This window comes from Hetaerina americana, unplaced genomic scaffold (genome assembly GCF_022747635.1).
Source record: "Hetaerina americana unplaced genomic scaffold, ioHetAmer1.1.p SCAF_3, whole genome shotgun sequence".
Taxonomy (NCBI): Eukaryota; Metazoa; Arthropoda; class Insecta; order Odonata; family Calopterygidae; genus Hetaerina; species Hetaerina americana.
Window position 1 is genome coordinate 29564299 of NW_027286874.1, and position 22623 is coordinate 29586921.

Genomic DNA, 22623 nt, shown 5'->3' on the forward strand with positions numbered 1-22623 from the left:
ACTAATAAATCTCATTCTTTAATAGATATTACATGGTGTATTTCGATTCTTTCTACACTACAGGTCAACTGTGATTTATTCAAGAGAAAACAGTTTTACAGCAGTATTGGACAGCTTGGGACACAAGCACGATAATTGGAGACGCTTCCCTTTAAGCGAAAACCAAAGATCTCCGTTAGGATTCCAAAGGCGAGTGTTGCTTTCCGCACGGCAGCGTCTCTCCTTAAAAATTTTTAAGTTCATCCCATTTCGCTGGAGGAGGGAGGCGAGCGTCATTCAACATTCACGGAAACAGAAAAACCTATGTCGGTAACTGTTTTCTCACCCCTTTCGACTGTAATTCAAGACTCGCCTGAAGGGAACAGCAGATTTTATTTTCAATGGAATGGAGGACGTTGAGTTGGTCGTGACGGGCTCGAAAGACGAAAGGGGGCGGGCAGAGAATGGCGTCCGGTTAAATGGTTTGGCGGAATGCGGGAAGGAGGAAGAGCAAGAGAGCCAGCAGAAGGGGATGCGCAGAGGCGGTCACGGCGGACGACCACCCGCACTCCAGGTCAGTCTTGAACACTTCGATGATCGAGGCGTTCGCTTTGCTGTCGCACTTGGTCTCCCGGAGGTCATCCGGTGCCCCCCTGCACTCTCGATCGGGATATCTTTCTTCCTCCTCGCACAGGTAAAGTCGTTTCTTTCTCTCCCACGTCTCCACCCACCTAGAAACAAAAGGAATTAAGTCTATTGTAGCGGAGCTCGGAAGCAGAACGAACAGTCTTCATTAAGTCTCCATTATTTTACAAGTCCGCCAGTAGAAGCGGACACAATTGCCAATGCCTTTTTTGGACTAAATTTGGGCGTAATAGACTTATATTTTTTAAGAGTACTGCTTGCATTTCATGCAATCAGTACTCTTGTTAGACACAGGAGGACCATTTAGCCAGGACCAAAAAGTCCTCCTAGGTCGTGTAGATCCTCAAATTATTTATATTATTATAATTATAAGGTAATCTACCGGTTAAGGTAAGCTTTTGGATGGGCACAACTACCAAATAAATATTTTGTGACTCCTAACAATACCAATCCAGCAACCTACTCAACATCAAGTTCCTCTTTACCTCTGTGTACTTCCTTCATCCCGTCCAACATCCCTATCCTGTTCCTTCCCTTTCCTCATTTGCCTAACATTCTCCCCTCTATTACAGTCTTCAACATCCCGCTGCCGATCAATACGCCCTTCATCCATTTTTCCTGCCTCCATAGGATTTCTCCCAACAAACCCCTCTCTTCGCCGACCATACCAAGTACTTCCTCGTTTGTTTTCTTCTCGGTCCATTTCACCTTCTCCATTCTTCTCTAAGCCCACATTTCAAAAGCCTCCAGTCTACGTCTATCCTCCTGCTTCAATGACCAAGTTCCGCGCCGTACCTAGCTATGCTCCATATCAAAGTTTTTACGAGGCTTTTCATAATATCCTTATCAACGTCCCTGTCATCAACTCCCTCCTCCTTGTGAAAGCCTCTTTTCCTAGCGCAATCCTAGTAGTAGTAGTTTTGAGGGGAGGCGACCGACAGCTAAGGTCATTTGCGCCATAGGGGAAGGACAGGAAAGGATGAAGGGTGGAGAGAAACCCGGCGTCGGCATTAGCCTACTCTTTACGAAAGGCGCCAAGGGGTCCGCGGCTTAACGTCCCATCCGACGGACGGCGTACTCACTCAAAGTGCCCTCCACAAAGCACCTCAAGTAGGGATCGAGATACCTCTGAAAAATATTCAACACCGCCGGGATTTGAACCCGCGCCCTCAGGGTGGGAAGCCAGTACGTTAGCCCCCGCACCATCTCGATCCCCGCGCAAGCCTTCTCCTTACGTCCCAACTACAGGGTTGCACCCAAAAGTGGTAGGACTTATTTTCTCTGGCGCGAACGGAGCGGTGGAGGGGGGTCTGCCTGGCAGGGTAAGGTGGAGGGGGCTCTTAGCAACAGGCCAACACCAACCTCAGTCGCCTGCGGATTGTCGTTGAGTGAGGACACCGTTTTTAGTGAAGCAAGTTTTTTGTCCGCGTCGAAAAACAAAATGAATCTGAATTTAGAGCAACGTTATTCCGTGAAGTTTTGTGTGACACTCGGGAAGACGGCAACTGAGACCCTCGATGATCAAGCAGGCTTATGGGGACACTGCATTAAGCCGTTCCACAGTATTTGAGTGGCACAAGTTGTTTAAAGAGGGTAGGGAGCTCGTTGAAGACGACCATCGCTCCGGACGGCCGTCGACGGCAAGAACCGACACAAATTTTGACAGAGTGAGGACACTGCTGAACAAAGAACGACGCTTAACCAGTGAAGAAATTGCAGACCAGTTGGGTCTGTCTGCATCCAACGTCCAACGCATTATTTCACAGGATTTGGCCATCGCAAACTGCTGGGTGCTTCATCATGACAACGCGCCGTGCCATGGCGCGCTCGTCGTCAGACAGCTCCTGGCAAAATACGGCGTTGCCACGTTGCCGCACCCGCCCTATTCTCCCGATCTGGCGCCACCGGACTTCTTCTTCTTCCCCCTGATGAAAAGACAGCTCAAGGGACGAAGTTTTGACTCGATAAAGGCCGTTCAAGAGGCTTCGACGAGGGTCATCAACGGCATCCCCAAAGAAAATTTCCAGCGGGCGTACGGGGAATGGGAGCAACGTTATACTAAGTGCGTAGCAGCTCAAGGAGCATACTTTGAAAATTATTAAGTCGGTGTAAGAAAATCGTCAATAAAATTCTTGTAAAAAAATCAGTCCTACCACTTTTGGGTGCGACCCTGTACTTTGACCGTGTTGGTCCAAAACACTTCCGAGATACTTAAACTGTTCTACCTGCTCTAGTTTTTGCCCTCCTATTTTAAGGTTTAGCTGATGAAACATCAAATATGTTTCATCAAATTGAAACAGAAAATATGTTTAATAAGCTCGAGACAGGGAATACAGTTCGTTTGATTTGTCACGATTTTATGTAATGATTTTCAGTCGTGCAAGATTATATTCCGAGCTCCAAAAAGGCAATTTTAGCAAGATGCGTAGATAGTCCTAATAACTATACTTACCCAAGCTCACAGTCGCAGTTCCATGGGTTTCCAGACATGCGGAGTGATGTCAAAAATGTCTTCCTATGAACACCTGGGAACTCCGCGTTCGATGGGTTGCCAACGCTTCGGAGTTTCGAGTTGTTCCTCACGTCCAGGCTTATATTTCGGACTCGTCCCATGTTACGGAAAAGGGAGGTGGGCAGTTTGTCAATGCTGGTGTTGTGAACGGAAAGATGTAGCACAGGTCCGCGTATTCCCTGAAAGAGAAGCCGTTGGATTAGTGATGGACTTCATTCAGCTCTTCAACCTTAATAGTTACTCAGCAAAGTTGGATGCCATTGTTACTTCTTATAGCACTTTTCAGTGAAAGTCATTTGCGTGACATACAACCAGATATTAGGCATTTAAAGATGCTATATTGGTTGCCATAGAACACATTTCCTCGAACTAATGGGACGTCTAAATACAACACACTATACAGTAATTTTTGGATTTCCTAAGTCAAAGACGTAAATCGAAACGGCTTTGACGAAACTCTGCATGAAGCATTTTTTACTGTCTATCAGTGTACCCAGAAGCAGTAGCATTAATAAGGAAAACTTGCGTATTGAATTTTTTTAATCATTAGTAGATTCTTCAATAGACTAAACAATTGCGAAAAACCTTTTAAAGTATGGATAATAGCTTTAAATGTGTTGCTTAGTAATATGTACTTTGCCCAATCTCCCTCAAATTTTCACTTAAAATTCAAATCTTTCACCTTTAAAAGTTAGGATCCTATGAAATCTGAAAGGCTTACACTTAGATTTACCAATTAAGTCTTGCAAACATTGGTAGCCATCGAGTGTTGTGGAATATTAATAATAGTTTTCATATGAAATCGGCCTTAACGTGCATATGCATGTAAATTGTATCGAAACATTTTTGTCAAATCTTGTAATGAATTATGCAGTCAATTTACTATCTCTATCCCTACTATAGTTCTTTAGTCTCTCTATTGCCGCCTACTTAAAATTTGAGACATATTGTAATTGCAATTTGCACATTGTGCATACTTGAGCAATCCAGTGGTGGTTGAACCTTCCAGGACTACATACCTGATCTTAGAAATCGTTAATATAAAATAAACAGGAGTTATACCATTGGTGCACAGATAGTTATATCATGATATTTTATTTGCTGCTTGTTGGTTTTCTTTGTTTAACTAAACAACTCACTTAAAAAGTGGCATGCATGTTATAGAAGTTGTTCTAGAGTTTGTAGGATGAAGGGTTTTTGATGCATTGCTCTCACATACTCTTCGACAAAAATTAGAGGAAAAAAGAGGATTAAGTGATGGGCTGTTATTTTTAAATATTATGTAATCTTAAGGGTCCATGAGTATTACCTGAGCGACAGACAGAAGTTCCAGATTGTATAATTGTTGGTGGCACGCTTTTAATAATAAAAAAAACCATAAACACGTCAATCAACCCGAAGGTCGGTTTGACAGGTGATGGTAGAGTTCACCCAGTACTAAGCCCGACGGCGGGTGAAATTCACACATCAGGGTAGGGGGGCCAGATCCTTTCCGTGCCAGTTATGGTTTCCCAGGAAAATGTGGTACCCGAAAAATCACATAGCTGCAGGTGCCCAGAGAGGCTAGTAGTCCAACGCTCCTGGACTACCAATATTCTTCCCATAATTATGTTACAGCATAATGCTTTTATTTCAGTTGTATATCCATAGAATGAGTAATTAGAATCCGCAAAAGCGTATTCCTGCTTCAGTTAATCCTAGTTCACGGCGTATCTTGGGGGTCGCCCCGCGCACGATATCTGCTGTTTCAGTGTACCAAGGTTCCCTAATATGCTTCCTACTTCTATACCCCGCAACCACTTAGGTGTCCACCTGCTTTCAGCACGTCAACGGTAATTACTAAATCTAGGTGAACATTCATATTCATCTTCTAGGTGAACATCTGTCTTCCTTTTCATCTCTGATTCCCACTTTTTTTCTGAGGAGACTTCACATTTGAATATCTCTGAAAATAATTATACTAACAGTTATAAGACGGGGGGGAAATATCAATTATAAAAACACGCTCAAAACAAATCATTCGCACGGTGTGTTCATGCGTTAAGTCACCAAAGCAACGTAAGGAAAAGATAATGGTTACAGTGGAGATATTGAAATTAAGTGTACGAGTGAGTATCTACAATCGCAAAAGTTTTGAACACATTGATGTTTTTCTTGTAACAATGATAATTATGACTTTGAAATGTTTAATTCTTTATTGAAATAGAACCATCGATATTCCCCAGTTAGAACTAGAAGATATTCTTTGGTAAGTGAGAGTAGAGCCTACCGCGATTTAAGCCATCAGGCATGTGAAATTCAACTCATTATGGTTGGTCGTCACTCTTCTCTGCGCCACCAGCGTTTACCCAAGCGTTTGTGGGGTCAGGATGTTTAAAGCCTTCAAACATATTCCTCTATGCTCGTAGCCGAATACTCTCTCCACCAGGTTACCACACTACACTTAGGCAGCATTTACTAATAACGCAATGCTGAAGGAATTTCATTTTTTTAAGTATTAATTTTAATGCAAAATGCTGCCAAATATTAAATTATATAAACAATATAAGATTTTTATTTATTTCTTATTCGATCAATCTAATGGGAATGAACATTATGTAATGCCAATTGCATAAAATTGATGAGTCATATTTAACTTCTTTCGAGCTGGTAGTATTTATGAGACGCACTTAAAAAACGTAACATTGCTGTTATAGATATTACTCGCAGTGCGATATTCAGCAGCCTGAATATTTAATCGTGTCAGAAGACGACAGAAATATCGATCATTTCAATTCTAGCCAGACTGAAGAAGCCTATTTATATTTATTTTATCAATGTTTGTTAAAATCTCATTCCACATGCTTTATCGTACAATGAAGAGGGATAGTACTTGAGTAAAGTCGGATGCCGTGTTTATGCATATCAATAAATATATCATATCAAATTTTAATATATGATTATGAAACAAGATATATTAAAATCATTAGCTTTTTTCATGAGATTAATTTTGGAGCGCTGAAAGTTAGATACAATAATTTTAATAATTTTTTTAAATTAAAAAATTATACATTTCGTCAAAAATAACCTATTGTTAATTCTGATATAGCAACTCAATTTTTAATTGAAGAATCTGATCAAAGAAATTCATATCATGATATTACATGTGTTACGATCGATATTAATATAGTTGTGTACTTCGGAAGTGTTGATTTAAAGTAGCCTAAAGATGCAGTGACGTGTCATAGGCCTCCTAGTACTATTGTAATAATAACATCTGAGAAATTATTGAATACCTTCAGTTTATAATATAATAATTTCAGTTCATACATCTTTTGTAAACTTTTTGATGGAGATATATTAAATAGATTGACTTTATTTTAATACTTTTGAAATCAGCCCACATTTCTCATTATTAAAAATACTTTGAACTCCTTTCCCTATAAATCTCCTTTTCCAAACATATGTTGATCCTATGTCTCTACTGCAAGCCATTATTTATGATATCACAATCATTTAAGTTAAATCTGTGTTCAAGGCTTCGGCGCATGTATGGATATTAATATGTAGTAGAAAGATAGTAGGTGTCTGTGCTCATTGTTAATATTTCGACAGACACATTTATTACGATTTGGTATTTGGTAGTCTTCGAATTAGGTAGGTTTTGTATGGCACCAACTGAACAACACAACATTTCTAACCCTTACCCAACTTGATGCTACCTGTCTGCAATAACCCATACTGCAAGAAACCATTCTTCGATTCCGCATACTTTCTACCTGCTTTATTAAGTCCAGTGTGTCTTATCTTTCCCTCCTCATATCTCGCTTGCCGAACGGTTTACCTTAATCACAGTCTTCAACATTCCGTTACCAATGAAAGTTCTTTGCATCAAACTTCCCTGTCCTCTTTTGGATTGCTCCCAGCACCTCTCTCTCCTCCCTCACCATATTTACTACAGCGTTTATTTTCCTTTCCGTCCATTTTACATTTGAAAATCTTCTCCACGCCCATACCTCAAAAGCCTCCAATGTACGCCTATCACTTCGCTTGAACGACCAGATTTTCGCGCCGTACAAAACCACACTTCATAACTTAGTTTTCACTTTGATGTGGAGCGTGGAGGTCAGATTCTTTCTTTACATGCTTACTAAACGCTCCTGTCATTAATCTCTCCTTCTTGTGAAAGATTCTTTTTCTAAAGTATTACCTATTGACTGATTTTCTAATGCGCTCAGCAATTATTGAATTCCTTTGGCTTGCTAGCTAAATAAAACTTGATCACCCGTAAAAACGTAAAGTTTTTATGATTTCCCCAAAGCCTTTCATTCCTACCTAGTTCTTACCACGGCTCTTTTACCACATCCTCCACATATGCGTTGAAAATCATGGGTAATAATGGGGACCTCTGTATTACCACCTTCCTAACAGTCAATACCGACTCCCCATCCTTAACACGCTCGTGAGCAGTCTGTAGTATGTTTAGGTTATGGATAAGTTGACTATCCCTGTAATCTCTAACTATTTTTTGTAATAATGAAAGAAGAAACTTTGCTTTTCTACTAAGAACAATGTGGACAAGCAATGAATCTTCTTTCATCATTAAGGAATTCCACCATTTACGCCTGGAACTGTGTTATTTATTTTCTGTAATATATTGATTATTTTACCCAATTCACTTTGTCGATCGCCTTCTCAGAATCTATGGCAAAGATAAACATCTTGGCTGTTCTTTATATTCCTATCAGTTACCTCATTACTTCTGTGGCATCGCCCATACCTATCCTCCTCCTGAATCCAAACTGATCATCCCCTAAGTAAGCATTTGCCTTCCCCTCCATCCTCCTATTGATAACCCCAAGTACCACTTCAGCTGCGTGCGAATCAGACTTATCGCTCTATAATCCTCACATGCGGTCACCTTTTCCTGTTTTGGTTAGGGAATTAATACTGATCTGACGAACTCTTCCGGCCTAATTTCGCTCTCATTAATACCCATAGAAATCTCCATTAACAAATTAGCCCACAAAACTATTCCTTCCAAATATTCTTAGGTCCATAAGCTGTCTTGTGGAAATGTTGTTTATATCAACGATCTTATCTGATGTAATTCCCCCCTAACGTCCTTTCTATATCACTGTCAATCATCTCTAGGACTAAGCTACATTCATCGACGGCATATTCTCTTTCTATCTAAACTTGCTGGACTAATATATATAATACACGTACGAGTGTATAGGACCTGGACCTGTATATACCATATAGGTCCTCTCTGCATTATTCCCGTCTCTCTTGACTATTTCTACGGTCGACGAATAATTTTCCATGCCGTGTCTTTGATCATGTGCACCCTTCTTACTTCCTGATAGTGCTTTCACTTTCCTGTACAGCGCACCTATTTCATCTTTCCCCTGTTAACTTCCCGTATCCGTGCAATGCGTATTCCACCACCCTTCTTTCGCTGTATTATTTTCCCGACTCGGTTTATTATTTATCACCTCACTACCCTCTACCGAATTCTGTGTTTACTTCCCATTATCTTTTTCCGTACATCTTCCTAATCATTTCGTGTGTTTTCCATAGTTTCCTTGTCCCCGCCCGAAATTAGTTCCTCTAATTGTTCATATTAATTTTCTATTCCTTCCTTCCAATGATTACTTTTTGTGTAGAACTAAATAATGGCTAAGGTTTTTAATCGACTATTACCCCAACTATCACTCATCGACTCTGTTTACTAAGCTTCTACCTACTTTTTTGTTCAATGATACTGGTATTCCTCACTGGCTGTCTTCCTCTCCGCTGTATATTTCTCTTTAACTCTGTCTATAATTCCCCGCTACCCTTCCATCTCACTTCACACATTCCTTAAATAACTATATTTCCTTTCTCCAACTCCCGCTTGACATTTTCTAATTTCCCTGTCCTTAACATCTTCCTACAATTCCATGTTTCTATTCAAATTCATTCGCTCTTTTTTGAGTATTTTTCCTCTCTGCTTTGACTCCGCTTTGCAAGAATTTGACGTAATGCCAACCACGAAAACATTGCCTCTACCGCTGCCGAGCATGACACACGACAGGACGCGTCCCGAGTTTCCAGTACTCATCTTAGCAGTCCAACAGTCTTGGGATAAAGAAATGAGGTGGTTTTACGTTGCCTTCCTAAATAGCGCTTTTAACGTAACACTATTATTTAATGACTGTCCTACTGAGGTCAGACGCCTTTGCAGTCGACTCACTGAGGAACAGACGCTGCGCGGACTACCTTTCGTCTAGCTCCTACCTATCGACCTTATGGCAAGGGTGACCTGACAGGAAAATGTTCACTTCTCTCGCGAGCACAGCCCCAGGCTGTGAATATTATTATGATAAAATATGAATATTGAATGAAAAATGAATGAATTGACTGAAATTGAATGAAAAAACCGTACATCTAATTACGCCGAAAAGAGAAGCATTAAAAATGTGTCAATCGATTTTATTTGACCTATATGAAGACAGAATTATTTTGCATAGTTTTATCCACCGAAAACTGCAGTAATAGTTTGATTGATGGTCTTCATAATTATTTTATAGAGAGATATAAAAATTTTAAATAAAGCAAACAGTAAGCGGTTTTTCCTAGTGAATACGAACCTTTCCGCTGGAAGCATGATGAACCTAATAAAATGCTGTGAAGGGAAAATTCGTATGATATTCGATTTTTCAAATCTTCTCTTCAAGGTTTCATGAACCAATTACGGAGCCCCAAAAAGGGTGGTTCTCCAATTATGACCAGAGTCCTCTGACCAACAAAAGCTTCTAAACCGTTAATCTAACTACGCTTGAATTTCCATATATTTTTGTGCCCTGAAAGAGAGTACCGACTCGTAATTGCGGTAACTAGGAGGTTAAAATAACACTTGCTTCGAGTATCTCCGGAGAGAGTGTTTTCAGGGCATTGCCTGTTAGGGTGATATTTTCCAGCTTGGTAGGCATTGGCCCCTGCATCTCTCGTCCCAGACTGTCTCCGTCGTGCACCTGAAAAAAAAACATTTATTAAACTTTCACGAATAAGAAATGAAACAAAATTACTCGATAACTGCAAATTATAATGTGAAATACGTAAGATCGACAGCGTGTGAAATTCACACATCAGGATAGGGAGCCAGTTCCTTCCCCTGTGCCGGTTATAGTTTCTCAGGAAGATTTGGTGCCCAAAAAATCACATAGCTTGGGTTGAGCTTTGAATATTGGTATATATACATATTCACATAGATATAGATAAAAGGAAAAGGTATTGGAACACACATAAAAGACAAACACAGGAATGTTAGGGAATGTGGAATGGAGCGGATAGCAAGTGTAAAACAGCGTAAAACTTCTTCCCTGACGGATAAATGATATTACATTTATATATATATATATATATTTTTTTTTAAGTAATCTACCGGTTAAGGTAGGTTTTTGGACGGACACAACTACCAAACAAATATTTTATTACTCCTAACAAAACACAAAATCAATCATCCTACTCTATATCAGGTCCCTCTTCATCTCTGAGTACTTCCTTCCTCCCTTCATCCCGTCCAACAACCCTATCCTGTTCCTTCCCTTTCCTCTTTTGCCCAACATTCTACCCTCTATCACAGTCTTCAACATCCCACTGCCGGTCAACACCCGCTTCATCCACTTTTCCTGCCTCCATAGGATTGCTCCCAACAAACCCCTCTCTTCGCCCACCATACCAAGTACTTCCTCATTTGTTTTCTTCTCTGTCCATTTCACCTTCTCCATTCTTCTCCACACCCACATTTCAAAAGCCTCCAATCTACGTCTATCCTCCTGCTTCAATGACCACGTTTCCGCTCCGTACATAGCTACGCTCCATATCAAAGTTTTTACGAGTCTTTTCTTAACATCCTTACTCAAAGTCCCTGTCATCAACTCCCTCCTCCTTGTGAAAGCCTCTTTGCCTAGCGCAATTCTTCTCCTTACGTCCCTACTACTTTGACCGTGTTGGTCCAAAACACTACCGAGATACGTAAACTGTTCTACCTGCTCTAGCTTTTGCCCTCCTATTTTAATGTTAAGCTTGGCCTTTTTCTTTCTAGAAAATCGCATAACCTTTGTTTTATTAATATTGATTCTCATCCCATACCTGTCGCACTGAATTTCCAATTCACTAAGCAATGCTTGCAGCCCCTTGGCTGACTGACAAACTAAAGCTTGGTCATCAGCAAACCTAACTGATTTTACGAATTCCCCGCCCACTTTCATTCCTACCTCGAGTTCTTCCCATGCCTCTTTGATCATTTCTTCTGAGTACAGGTTGAACAGCAACGGTGATAATGGGCAACCCTGCCTTACACCCCTTCCTAACACTGCCCATCCTGACTCCCCGTTTCCCACCCTCACCTGAGCAGTCTGAGACATGTACAGGTTGCGGATTAGCCTCCTTTCCCTCCAATCTATTCCTATTTTCTGCAATATACTCATTAGTTTTTCCCAATTTACTCTATCAAACGCTTTTTCGAAATCTACGAAACATGCAAATACCTCCTGATTGTGTTCTATATTCCTCTCGATTAATAATCTCATTACTGCAATGGCATCACGCGTACCTCTCCCCTTCCTAAACCCAAACTGATCATCCCCCAAGTAATCATTTGCCCTACTCTCTATCCTTTTGTTTATGATCCTGAGAACAACCTTAGCTGCGTGGGATATCAAACTAATTGTCCTATAGTCCTCACATGACGTGGCCTTTACCTTTTTCGGAATAGGAACTAAAACTGATCTCACAAAGTCTTCCGGCCAGATTCCCTCCTCATAAATACTACGGATCAGCCCATATAGCCTCTTCCTCCCACATTTTCCCAAGCATTTCAAAAGTTCCACGGGAATGTTATCTACCCCCACGGCCTTATTTAGTTTCATCTCCCTTAATGCCCTTTCTATCTCATTGTCTAGTATGCCTGGACCTAAGCTATCTTCCTCTACATCATGTTCCTTTTCAATGTCTAACTTTGTTGGTCTAAGCTCTTTACTATACAGTTCTTCTACATATTCCTTCCATCTCTCTTGGATCTTTCCTGCGTCAACTATTACCTTACCGGCCTTATCTCTAACTGCTATCGTTGATCTCCCTTTCTTACTTCCCGATAAAGATTTAACTATGCTGTAAAGCGCACCGATTTCCCCCTTCCTCTGCAGACTTTCCATATCCTCGCACTGCGTCTTCCACCATGCTTCCTTTGCTTTATTTGTTGCCCGCCTCAATTTATTGTTCAATTCTTTGTACTTCATTTTGCCTAATTCTGTATTTATATTCTTCCATTTTCGCCGCTCATCCATTTTTGTAATCATCTCATCCGTGATCCATGGTTTACGAGTCCTTTTAGCGTTAACGGTTCCAATAGTGTCTTTTGCCGCTTTAGACAACCCTTTTTTGATACATTCCCATTTTTCTTCAATAGTACTTAGCTCTTTACCGTCCTCCATGATTTTCTCTACCGCCTGTTTGTATTCCTTTCTTTTCAACCCATTTAATGCTTCTACATTCCATTTTCTAACTCGCCGCCCCTGCCTTATCTTTTTAAAACGTACGCTACATTTCATAACAACTAAATTGTGGTCTGAGTCCGCATCCGCTCCCGGGAAGCTGTGGGAATTTATCACACTGTTCCTAAACCTGTGTCTAACCAGGATATAATCTAGCTGATATCTTCCCGAGTCACCTGGCATTTTCCATGTATACCTGCGTCTTTTGTGGTGTCTGAACCAAGTGTTGGTGATAACTAAGCCCTGTCTCCTGCAGAACTCAACTGCTTTCTCCCCGCGGTCATTCCTCGTGCCTAAACCGTAGTCCCCCACCTCATCACCATCTCTTCCTTCGCCTACTGTCGCATTCCAATCCCCCATCACTATCAAATATTTCCCTGCAGGAACACATGCAATCATGTCCTCTAACTGATCGTATATCCTATCGACCTCTTCTTCCTTATGGTTGCTCGGTGGCATGTATACCTGGATAATAACTAAGTTCGTCGGTTCTGCTTTTATCTCCACTAGTAGTATTCTATCCGTTACCTGCTCTATGTTGACTACGCTTCTTCCTACCTCTTCATTTAATACTATGGCAACCCCTCGTTGGCTCTCGTCCCCACCGCTGTATATTATTCTATACTTATCACTCCAGTAATCCCCGCTATCTTTCCATCTCACCTCGCTTAGACCTAAAATATCTATATTTCCCCTTTCCATCTCTCGCTTAACATTCTCCAATTTCCCCGTCCTCATCATTGTCCTAACATTCCACGTTCCTATTCTAACTAATTTGGTCTTCTTCTCCTGTGTCTTCTGTCCTGCTGCTGCTGGTTTTCCCTTGCAAGGGTTTCGTGGGATGACGACCGCGGAAGCCTTGCCTCCCCCGCTGCCGGGCACGACACACGGCCGATTGGGCCGAGCCCCGTGGTTGCCAGGACTCAAAATATCTCTATTGTCCATCACATTGTTCTTGGGAATGATAATTGAGGTGGTTATATATATATATAAATATATATATACACACATATATATACATATATATATATACATATATATATACAAATATATATATATATACCAATATCATTTATCCGTCAGGGAAGAAGTTTTGCGCATTTCAAGTATTAGATGATTTGAAGAACAAAATCCTACTTACCTCAACATGTAAAGTCCTAAGGCCAGGATTCTGGCGCAACAGCCTTGAGATATTAAAGTCTCGAACTTCTCTGTATGGACTGATGCGAATTGTGTGCAGGTTCCTCATTTTACCCAAACATCCAGTCTAAAAAAGAGGGGCGTTGAATTTAAATAAAATGGAATACGGTGGCGTTTTTACGTAGTTTTGCTAGGTGGTAAGTTATAGTATTTGAAAAATTCTGATGGAGTATATTTTCAACTTATCATAGTCATTGAGTAAAAGTTTTATAAAGTAATATTGGGATATGAATTGAAGGAACTTGAATACTTTTAATAATTCATTTATTTGGGAAATATGAAGCATATAAGCATCAATAAAATATGATATTTTTTTCTGTAGAAGTATATGAATTTAAAAAATTAGTATTCTCGAATTCTGCTTTGCATATTGAATAATTTTTTGCTTTTATATTTTTAACGTCAGGTTATTCCATCCATATGTAACCATAGCTTCATGACCTAACCTCTTCCGTAATCATATATTCAGTAGACGGACGGGAAATACAAGTATGACCATTTAAAGGATATAATAATGGTATGGTGAATATCTTGTGCGCATTTTGCAGAGGTCAGAGTTGCAATAAAAACATGTTACCAAGACAAAAACATGGGATGCAGAAAAAATAATGTGGAATGAAAATTTTTTGGGTGCATCGAAGGCAGTCAATGTGCGAATAGGTGTCGGTTTAGCAGCGCGATACACAATGACTAAAGTGTCTTGGGAAATTTATCCGTCATCGCCGTCAATTGGTTTGGATATGTACCTCGAATGAGTTCAGAGGAAGACGCCTGACATCAAGTTCCTCGAGTCTCTCCGCACCCGTGAGGCCGATGTCAGTGACAGCGGGAATAGGATTGTCCATCACCAGGAGCGACCTGAGGTTGTGGAGGTGGTAGGTGGCTGGCAGCGTCCTCAAACGGTTGCCCCCGACGTCCAGGCGGCGCAGTGAGGTGAGGTTGGCGGTGGACTCGGCTGGCATGATGGTGATAGCGTTGCGAGACAGGTCCAGGTAGCGCAGTGAAGGCAGCGGCAGATCCGGCGTCGAGGAGAGCGCGAGTCCCTCGAGACTTAACTCCAGCAGGTTGTCCTGGAGTCCCTCGAAGGTACGCGAGCGCGGATCCAGTGAGGGGTTGTCCCCAATGAAGAGCGACTCGAGTCGCGGCAGTTGGGCGAAGGCCGAATCTTCCAGCCGGGAGAGTCGGTTGTGCGAGATGTCGAGCCACGTGAGCGACTGCGGAAGAGCGAAGACCCACCCGCACCCGGTACCCTTTGCTGAGGGTTTCGTGGGACTCACGCGAAGGGAAACTTTGCGCCTGCCTTCTACTGGCAGCCGAGCGCGAAAATCAACTCGTTTAACACCTAATCCAATGGGTGGGTATCACCTCTATGGTGCACCTTTATAGGGGTTTACAGGGGCCCGTTTCAATACACTTTCACGACAGTCCGTATTTTAGGATAGGTGTCCGAAAAGTATTATTGATAAGTTCAGGAGATCATGAAATTGCATGTTGGCACGGACCCGTGTTACGAAAGGTTAAGGAAAAAATTGGAGAAGTGAAAAGAAAGTAAAAAGTGACAAGGAGAAAATGAAAAGCAGAGAAAGAATGGAGTGAACGCGAAGCAAAGTGATATCACGTTCTAAGTGAAGTCGAAAACAAATGATGTAAATGGATTTTGGGACAGGACTGATAATCATAGCCCGCACACGTTGTAATGCCAGGGGTAAGCATCACTGCCTTCACCGAAAACACAAGGTGCATGGATACTCATTATTTTAAAGACATTATCACATAATGAGGCATTTTTAAAGGTTTCAAATAAAGGTAAAAAATTGTTTACAGGTCGCGCAATTCTTGCAAACATATATTTTAACAAATTGTTCACAACGTCGTTTTACTTATAAGCTGATAAATAGATGAACTAAAAAAAACTGCGAAAATTTTATAATGACATAAATTTTGTGAAGAATAAAACGAAAAATGGATAAAATACCTCATTAATTACATACAAGGTAATGATTGTGAATTAAAAATTGTTTTCCTTCCAGGAAAAAGTGAGTAAAAGAATATTGGAAATCTATTTTTACAGAGAAGAGTTTAAACATCTATTGAATGTTCACTTACGTTAGTACTTTCAAATATGTAAGGTAATGCAAAGCGCATTGATGCCAAATAAAATTTAATTTTAACTTCTTCCTTTGGCTAATTGTTCCAATTTTTATAGTTTGAATATACTTTCTAGAGTTCACTAAGCCAATGGGAACGAGCTGGCCCTTAACGAACAGGATTGCATTTCAAAGTTCAATCCAATGTCATTTGCAACGAAAGTAAGATGCAACCTTAGGCGGCGTTTACATCGTTAATATAAAAGTTTGGGCAGACGGAATGAGTAGCCAAGAGAGATTTTTTCGAGATTCATGGAGGCCACGGTGGCTTACCTTGAGTCTCGCGACCGAATCTGGGCCGTGAAGGGAAGAGATACCGTTCCATGAGATGTCCAGTTCCCTCATCGTCCGGGCAGACTGGCCGGATCCCAGAGCTGAGCTGGGAGCCCTAACCAACATATTGTGGGACAAATCAAGTCGCTCAAGGGCTGCGTCTTGGAACAGGCCATCGGGAAGGGACCGCAGTCGGTTGTGGGAGAGGTCGACCACACGGAGAGATGATAGGGTCCTGAAGACCTCGCTCGGTAAGTCCGTCAGGTCGTTGTGGTCTGCGTGGAGTACCTGAAGATGTCGAGTGCCCCGAAAGGCGTCATACTCTAATTGGCGCATGTCGTTGTATCCCAGGTCCAGCCATTGAAGGTGTGGCAACGATCCGAAAGCCTCTCTAGTAGCATTGCTGATCTTATTAAAACTCATGTGAAGGTGGGTGAGGGACATGGCTAAAGATGACATGTAGCCACGCTCAACGTGTGATATGTTGTTATGGGATACATCCAAAACTCGAACGTTGGCGTGTATAAATCCACCCGTCCGGACAACGACAGATGTATTGACAGATAATTCGTTGATCAGATTATGGGAAGCGTTAAGATGGAATGATGACAGCGTTCCCACCTGGTCAAAGGCCAGCAAGTCAAGACGGGTGAGAGAATTATATGCCATATCGAGGACTTCGAGTTCTGGAAGGTTTTGGAACGACTCGTCGGCCATGGTCTCAATTTTATTACCCCTGAGGTCGATGTAACGCAGTTTCGGCAAGTTGGCGAAAGCGCTCTCTTCTATTCTGGCGATGCGGTTGTCATCCATATAAATGAGTTCCAATGAGGCCAGGTCAGCGAACGTTCCTGTGCGGACAACTCCGAGGGCGTTGAAGGAGAGTCTTAGTTCCCTCAGTGAGTTGTGCAGTTCGGGTTGGAATGTCCCCTTGGGAAGATCTTCGATCTCGTTGTCCTGGAGTGCGAGGATCCTGAGCGAGCGCATGAAGTGGAAGGTGGCCTCGGGGAAGGAGCGGAGTCTGTTGCCACCGAGGTCCAACATCTGCAGATCGGTCAGAGGGCGGAAGGCTTCGGACGGGAGGGACGAGAGGGAGAGCGCTCGGGAGAGACGGAGGGCCCTCAAGGAGTGCCCGATGTCGTCGAAAGCTTCGTTCTCGATCGTCGAGATGGAGTTCTCTGAGAGGTCGAGGCGACGGAGGCCCCTCAGATGACGGAAGGCATGGTTGGGGATCGCCGCGAGTTTGGCGCCGACCATCCTGAGTTCTTCGACGTCCGGACCGTAGCTCTGGAAGAGCTCGGGCTCGAGGCGGGTCTTCCCGCCGGGGAGGCGACTCAGACTGAGGGCCCGGAGACCTCGGAGTCGCGCCAAAGACGAAGTGGACGGGGCTGCACCGGTTTTCCCACCCAGGTCCAGGTGGTGTAGGGAGTACGCGAGTGGTGCCAAGAGGGACTCACCCGGGTCCTCTTTCAACATAGTGTCCTTCAAGGACAAAGCGCGGAGAGAGTCGAAGCGATGGAGGAAATCGGGCGGGAGGATAGTGATGTTATTCCCGCCAAGATCCAGCGCCTGCAAGAACGGCTGGAGACCAGCCAGGGCGCTGGGTGACACATAAGATATGCCGCAATCTCGGAAAGAGAGTTCTCGCATCCTTACATCCCGGAGGGCGTTACCCTTTAAAGAGAAGAAAAAACGGAAAGGTATTCAGGGTACATTTGCGCATAGTTTCCGTAAAATAAGTAACTGAACGGAAAAAGTCAACCCACCCTCAGAAAAAAAGGAAAATTCACTGCGAGTTATAACTTTTGATGTTGCATTTCACCTCAAGTGAGATACCATCGAGCCAAAATAAAATAGGCGATTTCGAACAGGAAAATGCAGGAGGAGCACCTTTCAGTTTTTGCTTAAATAAGTTACCTTTAGTAAACTACCCAAAGTGAAAATTAGAACTTATCTTTTTTCATTGACTGGTTAAATTTTCACTATTCCTCATTTCTCTACTTCGTTAATCTACGACACTATTTATTTCATTACCATAGAAAGAGATATCCGATATCTTAATATTTGATCTTTGTTGAATTATTTATTGCGAATGGTCTAACTCCAAGAGTTGATGGCAACAGCAAAAGTAGCAGATGATCATTAAGGCATACAGAAGCTATCTCTTTATTTTTCTCTATCTCCAAATTTGTGCCGCAAAGCCTCTAAATTTTGTTGCATTCGCATAGTAAATGATTTCTGAAAAACACCCTTTCAATACGCCAACTAAAACTGATGTCGAGGCTGCTGCCTGTCAGATTACTTGAAGGTTGGTTTATGTTCTCTATTTGAACAAACAGCTCGATTGATGACTTTTACCATGAAACCGAAAAACCAGGTTTCTCAGTAATCTACACCAATGGATGAGGCGATTCGTTCTGACGACTTTGCCCAGCGTTAGCAATACTCGAGAGTCGCATCGTCAACTCAAAGTCAAAGAAGAGTTTATTCATAAATGTGAGACAATGTTAAATTGGCTTTATTGTTACACAAAAAATAATGATTATTTCCCATAGAAAAGGGATTGATTCATAGAAACAGGAAACGGTTTTTGTCAAGATGGATTTGGAACTATAAAAACACGTATTAAGTAACACATACGCGTATAGTTTTTCTTACCTTCTTTGATTAAAATTTCTCCTCTCCATCCCAATTCCCTCCGTCATAACTTTGCTTATATACAGGAAATTTATTGCCAGAATTTTCAAACCTCTTCTCTGTTAGGCCTTTAAATGGATGATTAATTGAGGAAATCGCTTAGAAAACGCATTTCCTTGGATCTTCAGTCAAATATATCAGGTCAAATTAGAATAGCTTTGAATAATCAAGAATAATGGAATGTATGCACCGATGTGCGGTAATTGTAATGGGATATTTGTCGAACAGACTTCCTTAAATGTTAATTTATTGACTAAAGAACAATTTAGTTTTAAAAAACTATTAGACCAACCAAAGTGATCACACCCATGATTTTAATGTTTGCATTTTACGTTTCAGTACTAACCGACTTGAGCTTAATGCTCTAGAACAACTAGAAAATGTAAAAAGAATCGGTGATCATTAAGCGACCGTTTGTCAATAAATACTTGTACCATGTCTCTTCCCTCATCATTGCAGCAGTTATATAGTACAGGCCCTCCTCTTTTCTTATTTTCCTCCCCTCTCCCTCCCTCTCTTTTCCTCCCATCCGGGTTGAATTTGAAAGAGAGTTGCTGTTTCTTTTGCCCCACCTGATGATGATGCTAATGCATTGAAATACGGATCGTGTGACTTTGTCATTGTTATTTTTAGAAGTTACCCATCGATCAATAAATTACATACCTCTCAAGGGCCCACATGGTTCCCCGAGTCTTCAACGATAATTCCATCCGCCATAATAATCCCATACGGTGACGCCGAATAAGGTCCCATTTTCGTGTTGTTGCCTGTTGAAATATTATGGAAGTTCTCAAATGTAAGTCAGGGATACCTGAATCCACACTTTTAGGATCATCAGCCACGGGTATGCGGACCTTAGTGGCGAGAGCCTCTGAGTAATAGGGCGGTTTTCAAAACTATAAAATATATTAAGCCTTTCATAGCATAATAATTAATTTCTTCCAGTTCACGCATTTCCTAAGATAGTACTTACTGTATGCATGCATGCCACAGTTTGGTCATGACAGAGGAGGTGGACAATTATGCTTAGGAACCCTTGTTATAAAGGATTACCCTTTTTCACGGGTGCATTAATTAGAGTTGCCACACCCCAATTAGTCTCACCTGAATTTCATCGATCGGATTTCCATCAAGGAAGGTCTGGTTGACAATGTCGAAGTGTCGGAAGGCATCTTGCGGGAGGGTACCGATTTGATTGTATTCGAGGTGCAGCGAGTCGAGGGACAGCCTGCCCTCGAACAGGGGTTCAGCGTCCGGGGTGCTGACTGCAGAGAGGGCAGAGGGGACGGTGGGGGACGATGGCGAGGAGGAGGCCGACAGGGAGGATGGCGAGGCACTGCTGCTGGACCCCGTGGGTATGGCCTCCCCGGGCGCCGCGTTGGCCGCCACCGGCGCCGCCGAAGACGGTAAATTGCTCTCATACAGCGGCGTCTGTGGGTTGTACGAGCCGAGGTGCGAGATACGGTTTCGGGACAGGTCGAGGAGTTTGAGTGCCCTGAGGGAGGCGACCGCTTCGTAGGGGATTCGGTTCATGCTGTTGTCGGAGAGGATGACCCTGGCCAGCCTCTGCGAGGTCGCGCCGTCGAACGTCTGCGGGTCGAGTCCCATCAACGAGTTGCGCCGGAGGTCGAGCGTGTGCAGTTGTGGAAGTTCTCTGAAGGCGGAGGGCGAAAGGTAGGACAAATCGTTGTCGGCGAGCACCAGCGTTTGAAGGGAAGACTCGACTCCGCGGAAGGACTCCGACGAAAGATCCGATATTTCGTTTCCTAATTTTGGAACGAAGAAAAATTGAGCCAATCATAATCAGTGATGTCAACATTCTATTTGATAAATGTGCATCTAATTTCGAGGGCAAAGAATCTATTTATGGTGCATTGCACATGGCGCAGGGAATTGCTTTACCAGCTAATTATTTCCAGATTTAAAGACACTCCCTGGCACAATTTAGAAGGGCAATAACTCGGCGATAATCAAGATTTACCTTCCGGAAAACATCACCACCGTCCGAGGTTTACTAAAGAAAGCGATCATTGCGATTTTCATCCATCAGCATCCGCTCTATTAGGGGAAATAATTTTAATTGCGAGAGATTTCATTGCGTTAACATTTAATTAGACAACGTTAAGGTAAAGATATTTTCCTTGGTTTCCCAGTCGCCTCTGCCAAGAGGATTTTTTTCCAATAAACTTACGACTTAGTACAGTGAGATGACGTCATGGGTATCCCAAAGTATTATTCGTGCGTGGGCTCTGCACGTGATCCTCGGCCCTGATGCAGACCCTTATTTATCCTTGTTTAGCCTTCGATCTCTCATTGGTATTGGTGTCACGGTTTTTTCCTCTTTGAACGTTCCGACGGTTCTTTATAGTATCGTAAGAGTCAACAGTTCGAGTACTAAAAAGGCCACTGCTTTTTAACGCCAAACTGTGTGAAATGTGGTCCAAGCCGCCTGTTGCCTGCACGGAGACTCTGAATACACTTCCGAGTGATTCAACTGCCAAAAAGATCCCGCTGAACCGATCCGACCCGGTATCTCCTACGCAGCGACAACTGTCCGATCTGCTAAAGCTACATGCATGACATGCATCCGGGCTTGCCGCCCCACAATCAGGACGCAGGTTGCGGTGCCGCAGAAGTTTCTTAACTCTAATGGGCCTGCAGTTGTGATGGCGAGATAAGGCCTACGCTCTTCTTCTGTCATTTGTTCATCTCCCGTCAAAACACAGCGCACGAATCGCATCTTCTGTTTCCGCCCGGCATCGCCCGGTATTGCATGAAAACGGGGATGGCGACCACGGAAAAACGGATACATGAAAACATAGCTCAACTCGAGTGCCTCTCCCATTCTTCCGGCCATTCCAATGAACCTACCGCCCACCGTTAACTCCACTCCTCCAATTTCCCCATCCCATGAAACCATGAAACTTTTCCGTTGGTTGTCAGCCTTTCTTCCTAAACAAAACCTCGTCCATCCTTTAAGGGTTTAATGTTTGTCATCCTGCAGAAGACATTGCTCCATCAAACATGAAACACCGTCGGTCCTCTGGCAATCATGATACGAGCCGATGATGCGTATCGTACATACCAGCATATTCTGAGTTTTTCGAGGCAAAAAGCTAAAATATTATCAAAATGACACTCCTTATTCTCATGCACTGCTTTTAAAATATTTGATGAGTCAATACTATCCCTATTATTATCAAAAGTGATCTTGACCAATAATATCTAAATTATTAAGTCAATTGCTCAATTACGGTTACCGACAGTGGCTTCAACACATGCAAGCTAACTTTTTCTCACTTATTATAATATGGTTATCAGTACTTATCCCGAAAATCAGCTTCACGATTTTGTATTATTATTGTGTTGCATATTAACTCTCTATAATAGCCAATGCTTTTCAACTAGTATGATGAGGAAATGATAAAAGTGACATGAGAAGAATTGTATATAGGAATTAAAGTAGGTAAGGAATTCATAAAATCAGTTAGGTTTTCAGATGATTAAGTTTTAGTCAGTCAGTCAGGCAAGGAGTGAAAGCATTGCTTAGAGGATTGCATTAGAATGTCAATGTGATAGGTATGAGATAAAGATCAATGTAAACTGAACAAAATTTGCGAGGTTTTTGAAAAGGAGGGGGCTAAGTTAC

General features: G+C 42.3%; 1 protein-coding gene across 2 annotated transcripts in view; it reads right to left on the bottom strand.

Annotated features, from left to right (window-relative positions):
* Positions 1 to 5: 5 nt before the first annotated feature.
* Positions 6 to 22623, bottom strand: part of chp (leucine rich repeat containing G protein-coupled receptor chaoptin) — a 39621-nt gene continuing 17003 nt past the window's right edge. Inside the window, exons 4-10 of one of the 2 annotated variants that reach the window (XM_071588645.1) lie at positions 20079 to 20740; positions 16278 to 17951; positions 14604 to 15071; positions 13799 to 13924; positions 10021 to 10134; positions 3077 to 3315; positions 6 to 710 (exon numbers count right to left, since the gene is read on the bottom strand). In XM_071588645.1, the coding sequence (XP_071444746.1) occupies positions 455 to 710; positions 3077 to 3315; positions 10021 to 10134; positions 13799 to 13924; positions 14604 to 15071; positions 16278 to 17951; positions 20079 to 20740 (3539 nt within the window). In that variant the 3' untranslated portion in view covers positions 6 to 454. Of the gene's footprint in view, positions 711 to 3076; positions 3316 to 10020; positions 10135 to 13798; positions 13925 to 14603; positions 15108 to 16277; positions 17952 to 20078; positions 20741 to 22623 lie in introns of both variants that reach the window. The other variant, XM_071588644.1, reaches the window with a different exon arrangement.